This window comes from Furipterus horrens, unplaced genomic scaffold (genome assembly GCF_987537825.1).
Source record: "Furipterus horrens unplaced genomic scaffold, mFurHor1.1.pri manual_scaffold_5, whole genome shotgun sequence".
Lineage (NCBI taxonomy): Eukaryota > Metazoa > Chordata > Mammalia > Chiroptera > Furipteridae > Furipterus > Furipterus horrens.
In genome coordinates this window covers 180,810,458-180,825,710 of record NW_028327175.1, presented here as the reverse complement: position 1 = coordinate 180,825,710, position 15,253 = coordinate 180,810,458, and the positions used below count along the sequence as shown (strand labels likewise).

The 15,253-nt window shown below is 37.2% G+C and overlaps 1 protein-coding gene across 4 annotated transcripts in view; it reads right to left on the bottom strand.

The window, feature by feature from the left end:
• The window catches only part of SLF2 (SMC5/6 complex localization factor 2), a 46,563-nt gene extending 32,754 nt beyond the window's left edge, over positions 1-13,809 (bottom strand). For 2 of the 4 annotated variants that reach the window (XR_016511243.1, XM_090278416.1), the window contains exons 1-6: positions 13,521-13,809; positions 10,876-10,919; positions 9,659-10,395; positions 8,293-8,350; positions 1,566-2,539; positions 518-588 (exon numbers count right to left, since the gene is read on the bottom strand). Coding sequence is in view for 3 of the 4 variants with exons in the window: in XM_090278416.1 (XP_090134542.1) it covers positions 518-588; positions 1,566-2,539; positions 8,293-8,350; positions 9,659-10,395; positions 10,876-10,919; positions 13,521-13,660 (2,024 nt within the window). In the remaining variant the exon portion in view is untranslated. Of the gene's footprint in view, positions 1-517; positions 589-1,565; positions 2,540-8,292; positions 8,351-9,658; positions 10,396-10,875; positions 10,920-12,908 lie in introns of those variants that run through there. The other 2 variants (XM_090278417.1, XM_090278418.1) reach the window with 2 other exon arrangements.
• Positions 13,810-15,253: the final 1,444 nt, after the last annotated feature.

Here is a 15,253-nt window from a genome sequence, read left to right as displayed (position 1 = left end):
GAAGTAAACAGTGGTGATGGTTACACAACAATGTAAATGTACTTAATGCCAGTGAACTGTACCTTTATTAAAAAAAAATTTTTTTAAATATTTTATTTATGTATTTTTAGAGAGAGAGGAAGAGAGGAAGAGAAACATCTATGTGCAAGCGATATGCCCCCAATTGGGGACTTGGCCTGCAACCCAAACAGGGAATCAAAACAGTGACCTTTCATTTGCAGGCAGGTGCTCAGTCCACTGAGCCACATCAGCCAGGGCTGAACTGTACATTTGAAAGTGATTAAAATGGTAAATTTTATATCTATTTTATTATAATAAAAAGTACAAAAATTCTAATGCTTTTGATCAAGAATTTCAGCTATCAGTTAGATACCAGTTGTGATAAGCAGAAAAAAAATTTATTAACTAATGCAGTATATCATAAAAACCCCGAGCCTGTAATACAGCCTATGAACAAAAATATCTTATTTCTAAAACAGTATTTAAATTTAACCAGATAGTCATAATGCTGACTAACCTTTGTGTGTCTTCCTTTTCCTTCACTAGACGTTCTAGAGTATTTGTGTAAGTTCCACTATGAACATGTTTCTAAAACAAGAAGAAAATTTAGAAATACTTTATAACATATCTTAGTAAAAGAATTGGGATGTTTTAAGTTATTCAGAATACTAAAGAATATTTTCTAATTCAATAACCTGAGCCAGGAGGATACTTTTCTTAAAAAAGAATTATCAACATCATGCTTTAAATCTAGTATTTTGTACTACAGGCAATTTGATTATACCATCTATTAGGAAAGGCACTACTTAGAAAACCCTGCCAGTCTTAGGAACTAACTGGAAACACCCAAGGGTTCCATGGCTACCCTGTCTTTATTTTTAATTTCTATTTTAGTGGAATCAAACTATTAATTTTTAGGTGTTACCATGAACATTAACAGCTTCCCCACCAAGTTTTACAGACATATTAGAATTTAATTCAGCTTATTCCCAAGATAGAATGAGGCACTTTATAAATAAAACTGCACACCACAATTAACAACATTCTACACTCTACCTTCATTTACAGCAGTGGTCTCCAAAGCAGGGGGTGTGCAAGGTGATCCATTGGGGTGCAGGAAGAAAATAATAGAACTTCTATTTATATGGAACTTCTATAGAAACTCCAGTAGAACTTAGTCTATAGTAACTTCTACATAAATTCTATAGGAAAATACTTTTTTCTTCTTCCTTTAAATTGTTTTTGCATATTTTTTAGAAAATACATAGTATAGTGATACATGTATTAATCTATAAGTACACATATATATCGGGGTGCATGCTCAAAAATTTTTTTACTCCTAGAAGTGTGTGTGATCAAAAGAGTTTGGAGACCACTGATTTACAGTAATAAAACTAAAGATAGGGGAAACCCATTAACCAAACAAAAATTATACCAGTTGCAGACCAATTATGAGTCATAATAAACACTGGATTTAAAATAAGTTCTAACATTTTATTCCTCTTCCATTAATCAATCCATTTTTCCCTCTTCAAAGTAAAGATAAATGTTATAGAACTACTTACTATACAGTCTGATGACTGAGATCCAAGCCCCTTGGAAGGAACAGGAGGCTTTCCTGTAGATGCAGGAGTTGAACTGAAGTTCAAAGCCATTATTTCTTCCAGTGATTTTAATGTTTCCTCTTCCTCATCACTGTCTAGGTTGTAACCTAAACTTTCTTCATCACTATCAAAATCACCCCTTAGTTTTCTTTTCAGTGCACTGCTACCTACATTAGAATTTCCTGAACTCTCTTTATCTGAAGGTGCTGAAGGACTTGGGGTACATGGCACAACTTCCAAAGCAGCTGGGGGAGACTTTGTAGGAGTGCCATATTCTGAATGCAAAGATCCCCCAGAAATTTTCCCTGAAGGTACATTAGAATCAGCTTTATTAGTCTTTGCTTTGTGTTCCTTGTGTTTGGAGGACTCCGTAGAATGCCCAGAACATTCTTTAGATGATGAACGCTCTTTATCTTTTTTAGGAAGTGAAAGAGTGCAATTTTTAGAATTTAATGGTACCCGAGAGGAACCAGCACTTGGAACATGGGAAAGTAAAGGTAGAAGTTTTGTCTCCTTCGATGCCACAGAGCTAGCAGTTTTATTTTTCTGAAGGTTGCTAGATTTTTTAACTGCAGACTTTTCCTGAGGTAAAGGTAAGTGAGGTTTCTGTATTTTAGTCTCTTTGGTACTTGCCACACGGACTTGGTCACTATTCCTGGAAGAATGGTGGCCAGAATTTGAAGGTGCCACGCCTGCAGAGGAACAATCAGCTTCTTCATACGGTTCCTTGGATATATCTTCCAAGCGCAAAACATCACCCGGTGTCTTCAGTGCAATGTGTTTTATAAATTTCTCTCTCTGATGTGGTCCGTCAGGACGCTTCTCAAGGAGGGACTCTTTTGCTTTTGGCATTATAGATTCTCTTGTGCTTTTCAGATCTGAGTCCGCAGAGTTTCTTTTTCTTTTGTCAGGAAATTTATTCTGCTTAGAGCCTGCTAAAATTTAATTTTTGCCAGATTAGTGAAAATGTATTTTCCTATCTTACTAAAATTTATTCATTTGGTGTCTAGAACACCCTGACAAAATATTTAAATTATAAAAGTTTAGGCTGAGACTATTCATCACATATGGAATGAGAAAAAAGTTAATACTATCATTTATTTTTTAACTAATAAAAACTGGTCAGTCCAAAAAATTTAAAGCTAATGACAAATGTTTGTTTTCATTCCAAAAGTATTAGAAGTTTACTACTTAAATAGAATTAAAGGCGTAACTCCCCAAAACATAAAAAACTGCTTATCTGTATCAAGGAAAGGATTCCAAAGGCACTTTGCTTCAAAGTGCACACACTCTTTCCTAGACCAAGGACTACATGGTTCCAGAAATGTAACACTTCTATATATATATTTACATTACCTTAAAACACATACATGGTAACTAGTTGAAGGCAATTTTAATTTCTCAATTAAAAAAATTAATCCACGTTTTTGCCCCTAGTATTTAATTGTTTATCCTTTCCCATATATCCCTCTAGTCTCCAGTTATGTGGAAGTCCTAACTCCCAGAACCTCAGAATGTAATATTCATTAGAAATAATCTCTTACAGGGGGTAATAAAATTAAAATGAGGTCATTAGAGTGGATCCTAATCCAATATGACTACTAATGTCCTTATAAAAAGAGAAATTTGGACACAAAGACATACATGCAGAGGGAAGATGACGTGAAGACACACATGGAGAAGGTACTGTAATTGGAGTGATGCATCTACAAGTCAAGGAATGCCAAGGTTCGTAGGCAAACACCAGAAGCTACAAAGAGGTAAGGAAAGGTTCTCCCTTAGAACAGTTAGAGAGACCAAGGCCCTGCTGATAATCTTAATTTTGGATTTCTAGCTTCTAGAAACATAAGATAATAAATTTCTGCTGTTTTAAGCCACCTAGATTTAGGCACTTGTTGTGGCAGCCTTAGACAATTAATATAAGCTATGTTAGCAGCTCCATCCAGAAGCACTTTAATAACCACAAAAATTTGGGTCAACCAGTTTTTAAAAATTTCTTATTGTTTAAAAAATTGCTTTCATTAATTCACTCTTAAAACTCATCATTCATTAAAAATTCACTATTTTAATAATCAGTATTCTCAGAAATCAAATTTCCCTAAATCAAGTTTCTTTCTGCACATGGACAGATCCTCCATGTCTCCAAATCCTCAATAGATTAAAAAAAAAAAAAGAAACAAACAACCCTTGAGAGTTAAGCAATTATTTGGATACCTTGATTAATACATATTCTGGAAAAATCATCTTATAAAAATAAAAAAACCAATTACAAACAAACGCCCCCATCTTTGTTCTTCTACAGATATCTCCTATAAACTGAAAAAACCATTCATGCCCACTCAGTTTTCTGGGGCTAAATATCCTGTAAAAAAGAATAGGGGCCCCTTATAGTGCAAAGATGAGAAATCAAGTAACAAAGGAAAAGGGGAGAGTTGGAGCAGACTTATACTAATTATCTTAAGTTTGAAGGTTATAAGAAATATAGCTCCAGAGCTGCCAATTTGAGTTTAGTTCCAATTCCTAGAGAAGTAAGACATTTTTATACACAGCTAGTAATGAGAAGAAATTCCTGCTTTATTCAGGAATTGAAGACTTATCCAGGAGGAGGAGAAACTATTTATGGGTAAAGTTTAGGAAAAATCAGCTTATTCAGAGCTTTTAACGTCTATAATTAGAGAAAGGTGAATTGGTACTACAGGTAGGCTCCCTTTTTGTAAATTCTCTAGGGCAGTGGGTTAACTGCAAAAATTTCATGATTTTTTTGCACCCCTTGTACAAACTTAGGACTGAATGTCTTTATAACATTTCAAATATATATTAGTAGGAGGAGGGGAGTATAAGGGAACTAAATGATAATGAAAAAAATAAAAATTAAGCATTTATTTATATTATTATTATTTTTCTTTTTTAGAGGGGAAGGGAGGGAGAATGAGAGGGAGAAAAATATCAATATGTGGTTGTTTCTTGTGCACCCCCAACTGGGGACCAGGCCTGCAATCCAGGTATGTGCTCTGACTGGGAATCGAACCTGTGACCCTGGTTCACAAGCAGGCCCTCAATGCACTGAACTACATCAGCCAGGGCAAAAAAATAAAAATTAAATAAAAAATATGTGGACTTCTGGCCAAGACGGAGGCCTAGACAGACATGCTGCATCTCCCTCCACAACTAAGAAGGAATACAACTACCTCAAAACGAGAGACAACCGGAAGTTCTAGAAAATCGAGCGGCATGGAAGTCCAACAAATTAAGATATAAAAACGAAATACTCATCCAGACAGGTAGGAGGGACGGAGCCGGCGTGGAGAGGACATGGTGTGGTGGCGGCAGAGGTGGCAGCAGCAGGCCGGCAGAAAGCCAGTCACACATTTTAAAAAGTCAGGAGGGACATCTGGGGAGCACTACCAGCACCAGCCTAGACCGCACAACTCACGATTTCAGCACCAGGAAAAATAAAGCCTCATTGCTTCTGACTGTGCAAACCAGTGGGGGCTGGGGCAGAGGAATAAACTGCCAGTCTCTCAGCAGAGTCTGCTTGTTTAAAGGGCCCCCACGGTCCTAAAACATCTGCAGACCCACCCACTCTGGGGACGACAGCCAGGGCAACAACTAGAGAGGCGCCAGTCCCATATAAAGTGGGAGAACTGCCTGGAAAAGGGGTGAGTGCTGAACAAGCAACAGTGTTCCCTCTCAGACCCCTTCCCCACACACAACGCCACAGCGTGGCGAAATGGTGAAACGGGTCGCCCTCTACTGATGAGAAAACCTAAGGCTCCGCCCCTTAGAACATAACTGAAGAGACAGCTCTACCTAAGACAGAGAGGCAGACAAACACAGGAGCCTGTCAAGATGAGGAGACAGAGAAGTATGGCCCAAAAGAGGGAATGGATCAAGGTTCCAGTGGGAGAACTAAGCGACAAGGAGATAGCCCACTTAACAGACACAGAGCTCAAAACACTGGTGATAAAGATGCTCAAAGGCTTGACAGATGTGCTTGAGTACGGCAAACGCAGAAGGGAAGAAGTGAAGGCTACACTAAATGAAACAAAGGAAAATCCACACAAAACAAATGGTGAAGGGAAGGAAACGGGTTCAAATCAATGATTTGGAACATAAGGAAGAAAACAAGAGTCAACCAGTACAGAATGAGGAAATAAGAATTGAAAAAAATGAGGAGAGGCACAGGAACCTCTGAAACAACTTTAAACATGCCAACATCCAAACCATAGGGGTGCCAGAAGGAAAAGAGGAAGAGCAAGAAATTGCAAGCTTATGTGAGAAAATAATGAAGGAAAACTTCTCAAATTTGGTGAAGGAAATAGACATAGAAGTCCAGGAAGCACAGAGAGTCCCAAACAAGCTAGACCCAAAGAGGACCACACCAAAACACATCATAAGTAAAATGCCAAAGGTTAAAGATAAAGAGAGAATCTTAAAAGCAGCAAGAGAAAATCAGAGTGTTACCTACAAAGGGGAGCCTATAAGACTATCAGCTGATTTCTCAAAAGAAACTTTGCTGGTAAGAAGGGACTGGCAAGAAGTAATCAAGGTGATGAAAAGCAAGGACTTACAACCAAGATTACTCTATTCAGCAAAGCTGTCATTTAGAATGGAAGGACAGATGAAGTACTTCCCAGACAAGGTAAAGCTAAAGGAGCTCATCATCGCCGAGCTATTATTATATGAAATGTCAAAGGGACTTACTTAAGAAAAAGAAGATCAAAATTATGAACATTAAAATGACAACGAACTCACAACTATCAACAACTGAATCTAAAAGAACAAAATTCAGCTAAGCAAACCAGAATAGGAACAGAATCATAGGTATGGGGATCATTTGGAGGGTTATCAGCTGGGAGGGGAAAGGGGAAGAAATGGGGAAATGGTGCAGGGATTAAGAAGCATAATTGGTAAATACAAACTAGACAGTGGGGAGTTAAGAATAATGTAGGAAAGGGTGAAGCCAAAGAATGTATATGCACGACCCATGGACATAAACTAAGGGGGATAGGATTGCTTGATGGAAGGGGGGGTACTGGACAGAGGGGAGCAAAGGGGGAAAAAACTGAAACTACTGTAACAACATAATCAATGAAATATACTTAAAAAAAAAGAAAAGAAAAAAAAGAATTAACAAATGAATGCATAAATAGGTGGAACAACAAATCGATGTTTCTCTCTCCCTTCCTTTCTCTGTAAAACCAATTAAAATATATATATATACATACATATATATATGTATATATATATATATGAAGGCAACCACCTTAAGGCTGCCTCTGAAACTATGTAGAAAGCATCTTTTTCAAGCAGTGTTCAAAAACTTCAGTATGTGGAATTACATAAATAAAACTACTTTGGTCAGCACTGATGAAATCTGTCAACCCATGAACTAAAAATAATTTTTATCTTAGTCACATTATCAAAGGGGAGAAAAAAAGCTGAATAGCTTGGTGGCAACATCACCAGCAGCAAAGCTAGCCTAAAAATATTTTGTTCTTCCATTCACTTCAGTGCAAAGGACCATTTCTTTAGTATTACAAACATGTAATACAGTGAGTGCATGAGCAATCTCATGGCTGAGCAACTACTGTTCTTGAACTATTAATGTCAAAATTCACTAACATCTGATCACTGAAATCAACATTATAAAAATTAAATAATTTTTAAAACACATAAAACTTCAAACTTATTCTTGTATCCTGGAAGCTCTGTGACACTAAGTATGAGTTTGGCCTTGGTTAAAGATTGATTGTAACACTTGAGATCACTTGGTCAAAATGCAATCTACCTCTAGAATATATAAAAAATAGAATCTTACACAAAACCTGAAGAATAATGAGTCAGAACTGTCTCCATTTTTTAAGTTTCTAAAAGTAACCACCTTATACAGATGTGAGTCTCAAATGAATTAAAAGGACATAGAACAGGGCATGTTGCACAGTAAGTGCTTAATAAATGTTTGCTATTATCATTATGAGTGTGGAAATTAGTAAAGTCCATTTTTCAAAGTTTGCAGTCATAGCTGAAAAAAATTCTGATATACGAAACTATTAACAGTTGTTATTTCTGGGGGCCTTTCATTTTTTGTGTTATAAATTTCTACAGTGTTTTAATTTTATCCTATTCTATTTTCTAGTTAAAAAAATAAAGATACTGAATTAACAGCATCTGAATTAACAGTAGCTGTTTGCTATTATGCATTTTCTCAACCAGCAGATACTAAAGGTAAAAACTAGTATCATGTAAGTGTCCTTGAAATTTGATACTAAAGAGTGATCTTTGTATGCGAAATACAGGAAACACTGTTGTGGACCATGATAACGGTTTCAACCTTAAACAAAGCATCTTTAATACCAAGACCTTAGATAGTCCACAATCCTAGGAATATAAGATTATGATTCTTAGTTGTAGCCAAGGATTCAGAAGTAGGGCACTGAGTACCAATATGAGAAACACATTGTAAGGAACTAATGAAGAAGGTAGAGAAGAGTCTAGACAAACCACAGGTTACATATGCTAAATTCAAGGACTATTAATTTTGAATATAATATTAAATTATAAACTGAGACACTCAAGTCACCTCTAGGAAGGAAACTACATATTAAAACAAATTTGCTTTAAAAACCAGTGCCATTAAAATGCAAATTTATTTTAAAATTCATAAATTTAATTATTTTGATTCTACCTGAAGCAGTTTCCCATGAATCAGAAGATGATCTTTTTCTTGAAAGATGTCCATTTTCCTATTAGCAAAATGAAAAAAAATTCATTAAGAGTTGGGGGAAGTAAAGAATATGAATTTTTCTTCATAACATTTAAACACAGATTTCTAGACTGAATAAAGCAAGAACATATATTTGGAGGCAAATTCCCTATATAAAGTATTTTAAATTCTTAAGTTTTATCATAGAAACAAAGGACATGTGTAGTGTAGAAATATAAAAACGTCATAAAGTCATTTTCGTAACAGATTTACAGATTTATATTAATAACTAAGGATTAAGATTTTATTAGAGCAATATACTATTATTTTGATAAAGAAATAGGAAGCCTAATATTTGCCAATCAAATGGATACAACTCACTCTTTAATACTTCTGTTTAAGTATCAATGCAACACCAAACACGAAATTGACCAAATGTCACTAACCTCTATTGATCATTAGCAATTTCATCACTGATAAAAGCACCAAACTATATTTTCCAGTAACACAGTGCAACAGCCTCTATTTACTCCCATAATGTCATAGTTTGCTTTATTTTTGCTTTATCTGGTTTACAAATTTCATAGCAACTTTTCCACACAGCACTTTACCTAATCTTCCTGTATTTGCTCTGTATGTAGGTAAGCTCTTTGCAACAGATGTACTTAACTTTACTTCCCAAGGAAGAGGGACTGCTTTATGCTGATCTAAGTTTGGTTTAGTTTCAGAAGATAAATACGATGAGGTTAAATGTATCCGGATAGTTTTCTAAGCTTTCTAAGACCCATACTCAATTACTTAAGATTTGTATATAATCTAAACCATTGATTCTCAAACTTTAAAGTGCTTCAGAATCACCTGGAAGGCCTGTTACTCACAGATTGCTGGACTCTACCTCCATAGTTTCTGGTTCAGTGGGTCTGGAGATCTGTATTTTTACAAGTTCCAAGGGGATGCTGATGTTCCTAGTCCAGGGACCACATATTGAGAACCTTCGTTCTAAACCACTTCCTGCTGTTTTTGATTTTCCATTCCTCGCGCATCTCCCTTCAGCACAGCCTAATTTAAAAATGACTATACTTGCCTAAAAAAAGAATGTTTATTTTTCTGATTAAGAAAGATCTTTGTTCCTGGTCTGAAAAAATTAAGGGCAATAAACACTGCTTTACTGAGTTTGATCCACAATTGAGTTTGAACCCAATGAATGTAGCTTCTACACAATCTGTGTTTCAGTATTTTCTTAACAAAAGATACCAGTATGATGTTAACAATTATTAAATACTTTTAGGTTTAGTATCTAAATATGATAAAGCAGTAGCCAAGCTAATTTAGTAATTATGGCACATACCAGGTTTGAAAGATTACTCTTTCCAGGTCTGACATCGTTCTGTTTACTTTGCTCCTGCCTTGGTTGACAATTTCTTCCTATACTAGAGGATTTTAAGGAAAGATTGCTTGCTTCTGAGAAAGAATTTTCTGAGTGGGTTCTTTGCTCCATTTGTTCCTTTCTCAACTTCTTTAGTTGTCTTTCTCTCCGGTAAGAAGCTAGTGATAACTGGAACTTAGCTCCCAGTGGGCTTTCTCCTGGGTGATGCCTAGATAGGCTGCTCCTGCTGCTAAGACTTCTGGAGCTGTTCTTGAATATGTCAGCTTCTGTCACTGTGGCCTGCTTTTTGGTATCTGCATTGGTCTTTCCTTGATCTCTATCATTCTTCTCCCTGCTATTTTCATGAGTAAATAGTAACTTCCTTCTCTCTGGAGATCGATGTTTTTTCTTTAGTGTCTTCATCTCTTTAGACAAGCGATATGAAGGAGGAACATAGACTGTCTTTGTAACTGTCTTTGGACATTTGGTAGTTAGTGACACACAAGGCCGACATGACTCATGTACACGATCTTTAGGGTGCTCTTTAACACTTTTCATGAAAGCCTCTATAATAGGGCTCTTTTCTGATGGCAGCCTTTTGGGTTCAGATTTTTTTGGTGAGGACAGTTTCCTTTCAAACTGCTCTGTCCCATTGATGGACAAACCACTTTCTCCATATTTGATGTTTGATTTTTGTGGAGAATCCAACATATGTCTGTCTAAATAGCCAATTAAAACAATACAAATCGCATGTTATTAAAAATATACAAACTATTACATCTTGTATAACTTTATTTAAAGTATATTTACAATACTAACCTATCACAAAAAATTTCAAATTGTTTAATTAGAATGACGATACACATTTTATGGGGGAATTAAAACATGATTTATTTGTTAACCTTACCTTCATGAGCCTCCCTTTTGCTGTATCATATAAGCTCTTAATTGCTCTATGAAATGTTACTGTGTTAGAGAATCAAAATACTATGCATTATGAAAATTACTGACTGGACTAATTTTAAAAGAAAATATAGCAGCACAAAAGTTTCTTCATGATGTTTAGAAATTGCATTTTCATTATATATTAAATTTTGAACACTGTTTAATCAAATTAATGAGTTTAGAGTGGATTTAAAAACTTATCCATTTCCTTTTCCAAAAAAATCCCACAAAAAATTCACAAATTGTATACATACCTTGTTTTGAAGCTGGTTTGAAGAAATCTATAATTGACTGCTTCCTGAAAACAAAAGCATAACTAATATGGAATCACATAAGCAAATATTAAAACCTCAATAATTCAGAGTAAGTGGAGAACACTAGTAGATTTATAAAATATAGGCTGCATTTCACTATATAGTTTAATCAAATTTTGACAATGGCAATGCTCAGCTGATTATAAACAACTGAAAATATAATTCACCACTTCCTGTAGGAGTAAATTTATAAAAGTACAACTGAGGTTTATATAATCTATAGCACTAAAATGATAAGATTGGAGTGTGAGTCCAGAGAATTGGTAGACTGATTCCTAGGACTGAAAAGCTCATTGCTACATAAAGTAAAATATCTTAAGGGGATCTGATCCTATTCTTTGATAATTCTCTTGAGTGATACAAAATAATGCCTAGTATTTGTTTCTGAATGAATAATGAAGATTGTAAAAACTGAGTAAAACCTGAACGGATTGGATTCATAACAAGAGTAGATGGCAGTAGAATGACAACATGGGTGATCTGGCTCATCTGAGGAGGCAACTGAAGAGTGTGCTGGGCAATACAGAAAAAATGAAGTATTAACCTCATACAACTCTCTTATATACTACAGTAAGATGCTAACTAAATAACAGTAGAAACTGGAATGAGTTCACAATACACAATGTTTCAAAAATCTTAATTTATGTAAGAATTCTTAATATATTTACAAAAACAACACACTACCTGGGAAAAACACAGAAAAAAGGAAGTTAACAAGCAGATAAAGAATAACAAAAACCATAATTTTCATTTTTAAGGATTTCTGCACCCTACAGTGGACACAAAGTGAAACAGAACCTTGTTATCAGGATTTGTATTCTGATTTGTTCATGTCTTTAGTTATTTGTCAGCTGCATAAAGAGGGATATGTAGAGTGAAACATCAACTTTCTGGGAAATTTTGCTAAAATGTATTCATTTTATTGAAAGAGAATAAGCAGTGGTATATGAGTTTCCCTAAACATTTATCCACCAAGAGACTGAAATGCTCAGAAAAAAATGAATTCAAGTGCCTTGAAGGTTAAGCTTCATCTTGTACACTTTACTAATCATATTAAAAAAACAATGTCCATTCTTAATTGTTTACTGACAGTCTACAGTGTTTGTTTGAGATGGTGGTAGAAAAGCTAAGAGGTTATAAGATGAATGAGTGATGGAAGGAAGAATCTATGCATTTGTTTTCATAAACTAAATTATATCAGCTGAATTCATTACACAAGAGTTAAGAAAGAAATGCTAGAGGTTCTGTAAAGGGGAGAAAAATGATGTAAAGGATGATGATACCTTCAGTTATTGGTTTAGAAAAGAGCTGGGACAGAAGAAGCGGTTAATTCATAAGATAATACTAAATATACTTTTATATTAATTACTAAAAGTAACATGATAGCTCGTCCCTAAAATATCAGATCCCTGGCTCTTTTCTTGAATACACCAGAGAGAAAAATGGTTTTGTAAAACATGCAAGACATTTGTAAAACAACTAGAGTGTAACTTTCAAGAAGGAACAGTTTCCTAAGTTCATATGCACAGAAATGTCTATTATTTATTTTTAATTAGTGAAAAAAATCATAACAGCTCACAAACCCTTAACTGAAATGTTTGGGGCCAAATGTATTTTAGGTTTCTGAATGTACTGGATTTTAGAAAGGCGATAACTTAGATACAGTATATAAAGCCCCCTAGTGGGGTCTCATGTTGTACCCTGTAAGCAAATTAATATTTTTCCAGCAAAACTTATGAATACTTACACTTAATGGGATAAAAACCATATACAGCCTTCAGACAGTTCTAGTCAGGTTTGGCTGCCAAGTAAGATGTGGTGCCAAACTTACTGAAAACTTTTTGTTTTCATAGCTTTCTGATTTTCAGAATTAAGGTAAGGGACTGTGGACCTGTACTGCAATAGCAGAAGATAAATTTAAACTGTTGTCACCAGCTTTTAAACTTAAAATAAAAAAGACAGTACCAAATGTGTAGAGAATTTAAACACGTTTTATTGCCAGAGGATATCATTTGAGGAAACTCCCCATCTCATTACATAGCTCCCACAAAATCTTTACATAAAAACTGACCTCTTGGAAAAGTTACTGGAGAAAACATATCACATTCCAAATTTGCACTTTCTTTTAAGTATGAATTATCGTTTATACTGAACCATAAATAATTCGTGGGTTTCTCTCATCACATCTTACATAATTTCACCCACAATATTAAAAAAAGGTTTATACTATTAAACTACTGGATCAGTAGAATTGACAAAATACAGAAAACCACCTAAAAATGCACTAACTGGTTAGGGCCCCGGGTCCAACTATCACAACGGGCAAAAATCACGTCTACCTAAGGTGGGATCTCCGTAGCCATCAAGGCTGTGATCATTAGACCGACAGCGTCCCAACTACAGAAAAAGAAACTCGAACTCCCAGAAGTCCCCGCGTGGAGGCGGGGCGGAGGTTTGCCAGGCCCCAAAACGCCGAGGCCTGAGCTGGCGAAGGGTGGCGGGAACTGGAAGAGCAGCCGTCCGCAGTCCTCCCTCATACCCTTGCCCCCGCGACCCGGCCCCTTCTCAAGCCCTCTGCACGGTACCTGTCCCCAGGACTCTCTGTTCTCTTTCCCGCTGCAGCAAGGACGGTACTACCGGGTCTCAGATGGCAGCGCGGGGGCGACGACCCCGGGGCTGGGGATGAGGGGAAACCTGGCCTAGCGAGCATGCAGCGCCTTGTCATGTCGGCGCCGCTGGAGACGGCTGCATGAGCTGTGGCTGGAGAAGCTGGGTGCGTGGTAGCCGTCTTGCTGCTGGGACTTGGGGAAGCTGTCGGAGCAGAGGTGGGCGGCACCCCCTTCTCTCTTCATGGCGGTTCTCTCTCTTCGGAAGTGACTCCTAAGTGAGCGGGAAGGAACCTGAGGACTACCAGGGGGCGGGTCTTACTTGAAGATTCGGGTTCTGATTGGCTAGTAAGGTGGTCGTTCCAGTAGTGGCTCAATAGAAAGCCGGAGCCACTCAGGAGAAGGAGGAGTTTCGGGAACGGGGGGGCGGGGAAGGAAAACTGCCCAGCATCACGTGCGCGCGTGGGGGGCGGGGCGCGCTGCCGAGTCCTGCTCGCGTCAGCCTTGGCGGGCGCGCGGGGGCGGAAAGTCGCGGTTACCGGTGGGCAGCCGTGGGCAACCGTGGACGCTGCGGTAGCAGGCGAGACCCGCCTGGTCGAGAGCGAGGGGCGAGGTTTGCGAAAAGCAAACCCAAGAGGCAGCTGCCCTCAGCTGATGATGGCCCGCAGTTTGGCTTCGTGTGTCACACAGTTGTGTCTCAGAACTCCCCAGCTGTTCATTACATCTGTCTGTAGCATCTTAGGCCAAAGTGCCCTAACACTGTCACCATTTCCTCTGCATTCTGCACAGCCCGATCTGAAGACTTGTCTTTTCTGTGAGGGTTCTTTTTCTTTTTTTAAGAAGGAAAAAATGCCATTGAAATAAAGACTTTTATTTCACAAAACCCTTTTGTTTCTCAGCTGCTTAAGGAAGTCCATGAAGTCTCTGCAGCCAGATTCCTTGGAGATCTCTTTTTGTAAATCCTTACCGGTGGGTATGTTTTATTGATGAGAGAGAGAGACAGACAGAGACAGACAGACAGAGAAAGAAAAAGAAAACATCAATGTGAGAGAGAAACATGGATAGGTTGCCTCCCTATGCTCCCAACCAGAGATGCTACACCTGGCCTCACTCCGTGGAGATTTTTTTAAGTAACTTTTTAAAGTAATTTTTTAAAGGGTCGCGTTTCAATTACCCATGTTAAGTGTGGACAGCATAGATTAGTGAAAGCCGCCAGCAGTCTCCAGTCCCCCTTTGTAAATGGCCTGTGCTCAGGAGACTGAGCTGCAGCTTTCCTTACAAACTGAGAGACTGATTAGAGTATCTGAATCTCAGTTTCCACATATATAAAATGGATACTCTACTTTTCTGGGTAAATGTAAGCCATAAAAGAGATAAGCAATGTAAACTGTATAGTTCAGAATCTTTCATGTAATAAGTACTGAGCAAATTAGAGTTACTTCGTTCTTTAGACTTCCAATTTATGAAATCTTCCAGAGATAGGTCACATACGGTTATAACTATTAACCAAAATATCAATCTCAAGGATTTTCAAGCTTTAATTGGCAGCCCTATTCAATTAGTTCGATGGAATAAAATCTTAAATGACACAGAAGAATTTAGACAGGTCTTCAAGGTTTATTGCACTGAGATTTAACTGCTTCGGTAGCTAAGCATGCCTGACTGACCTGAAGTTCACCTTCCTTCCCAGTTAGCTCTCCAGAGGAAGAATT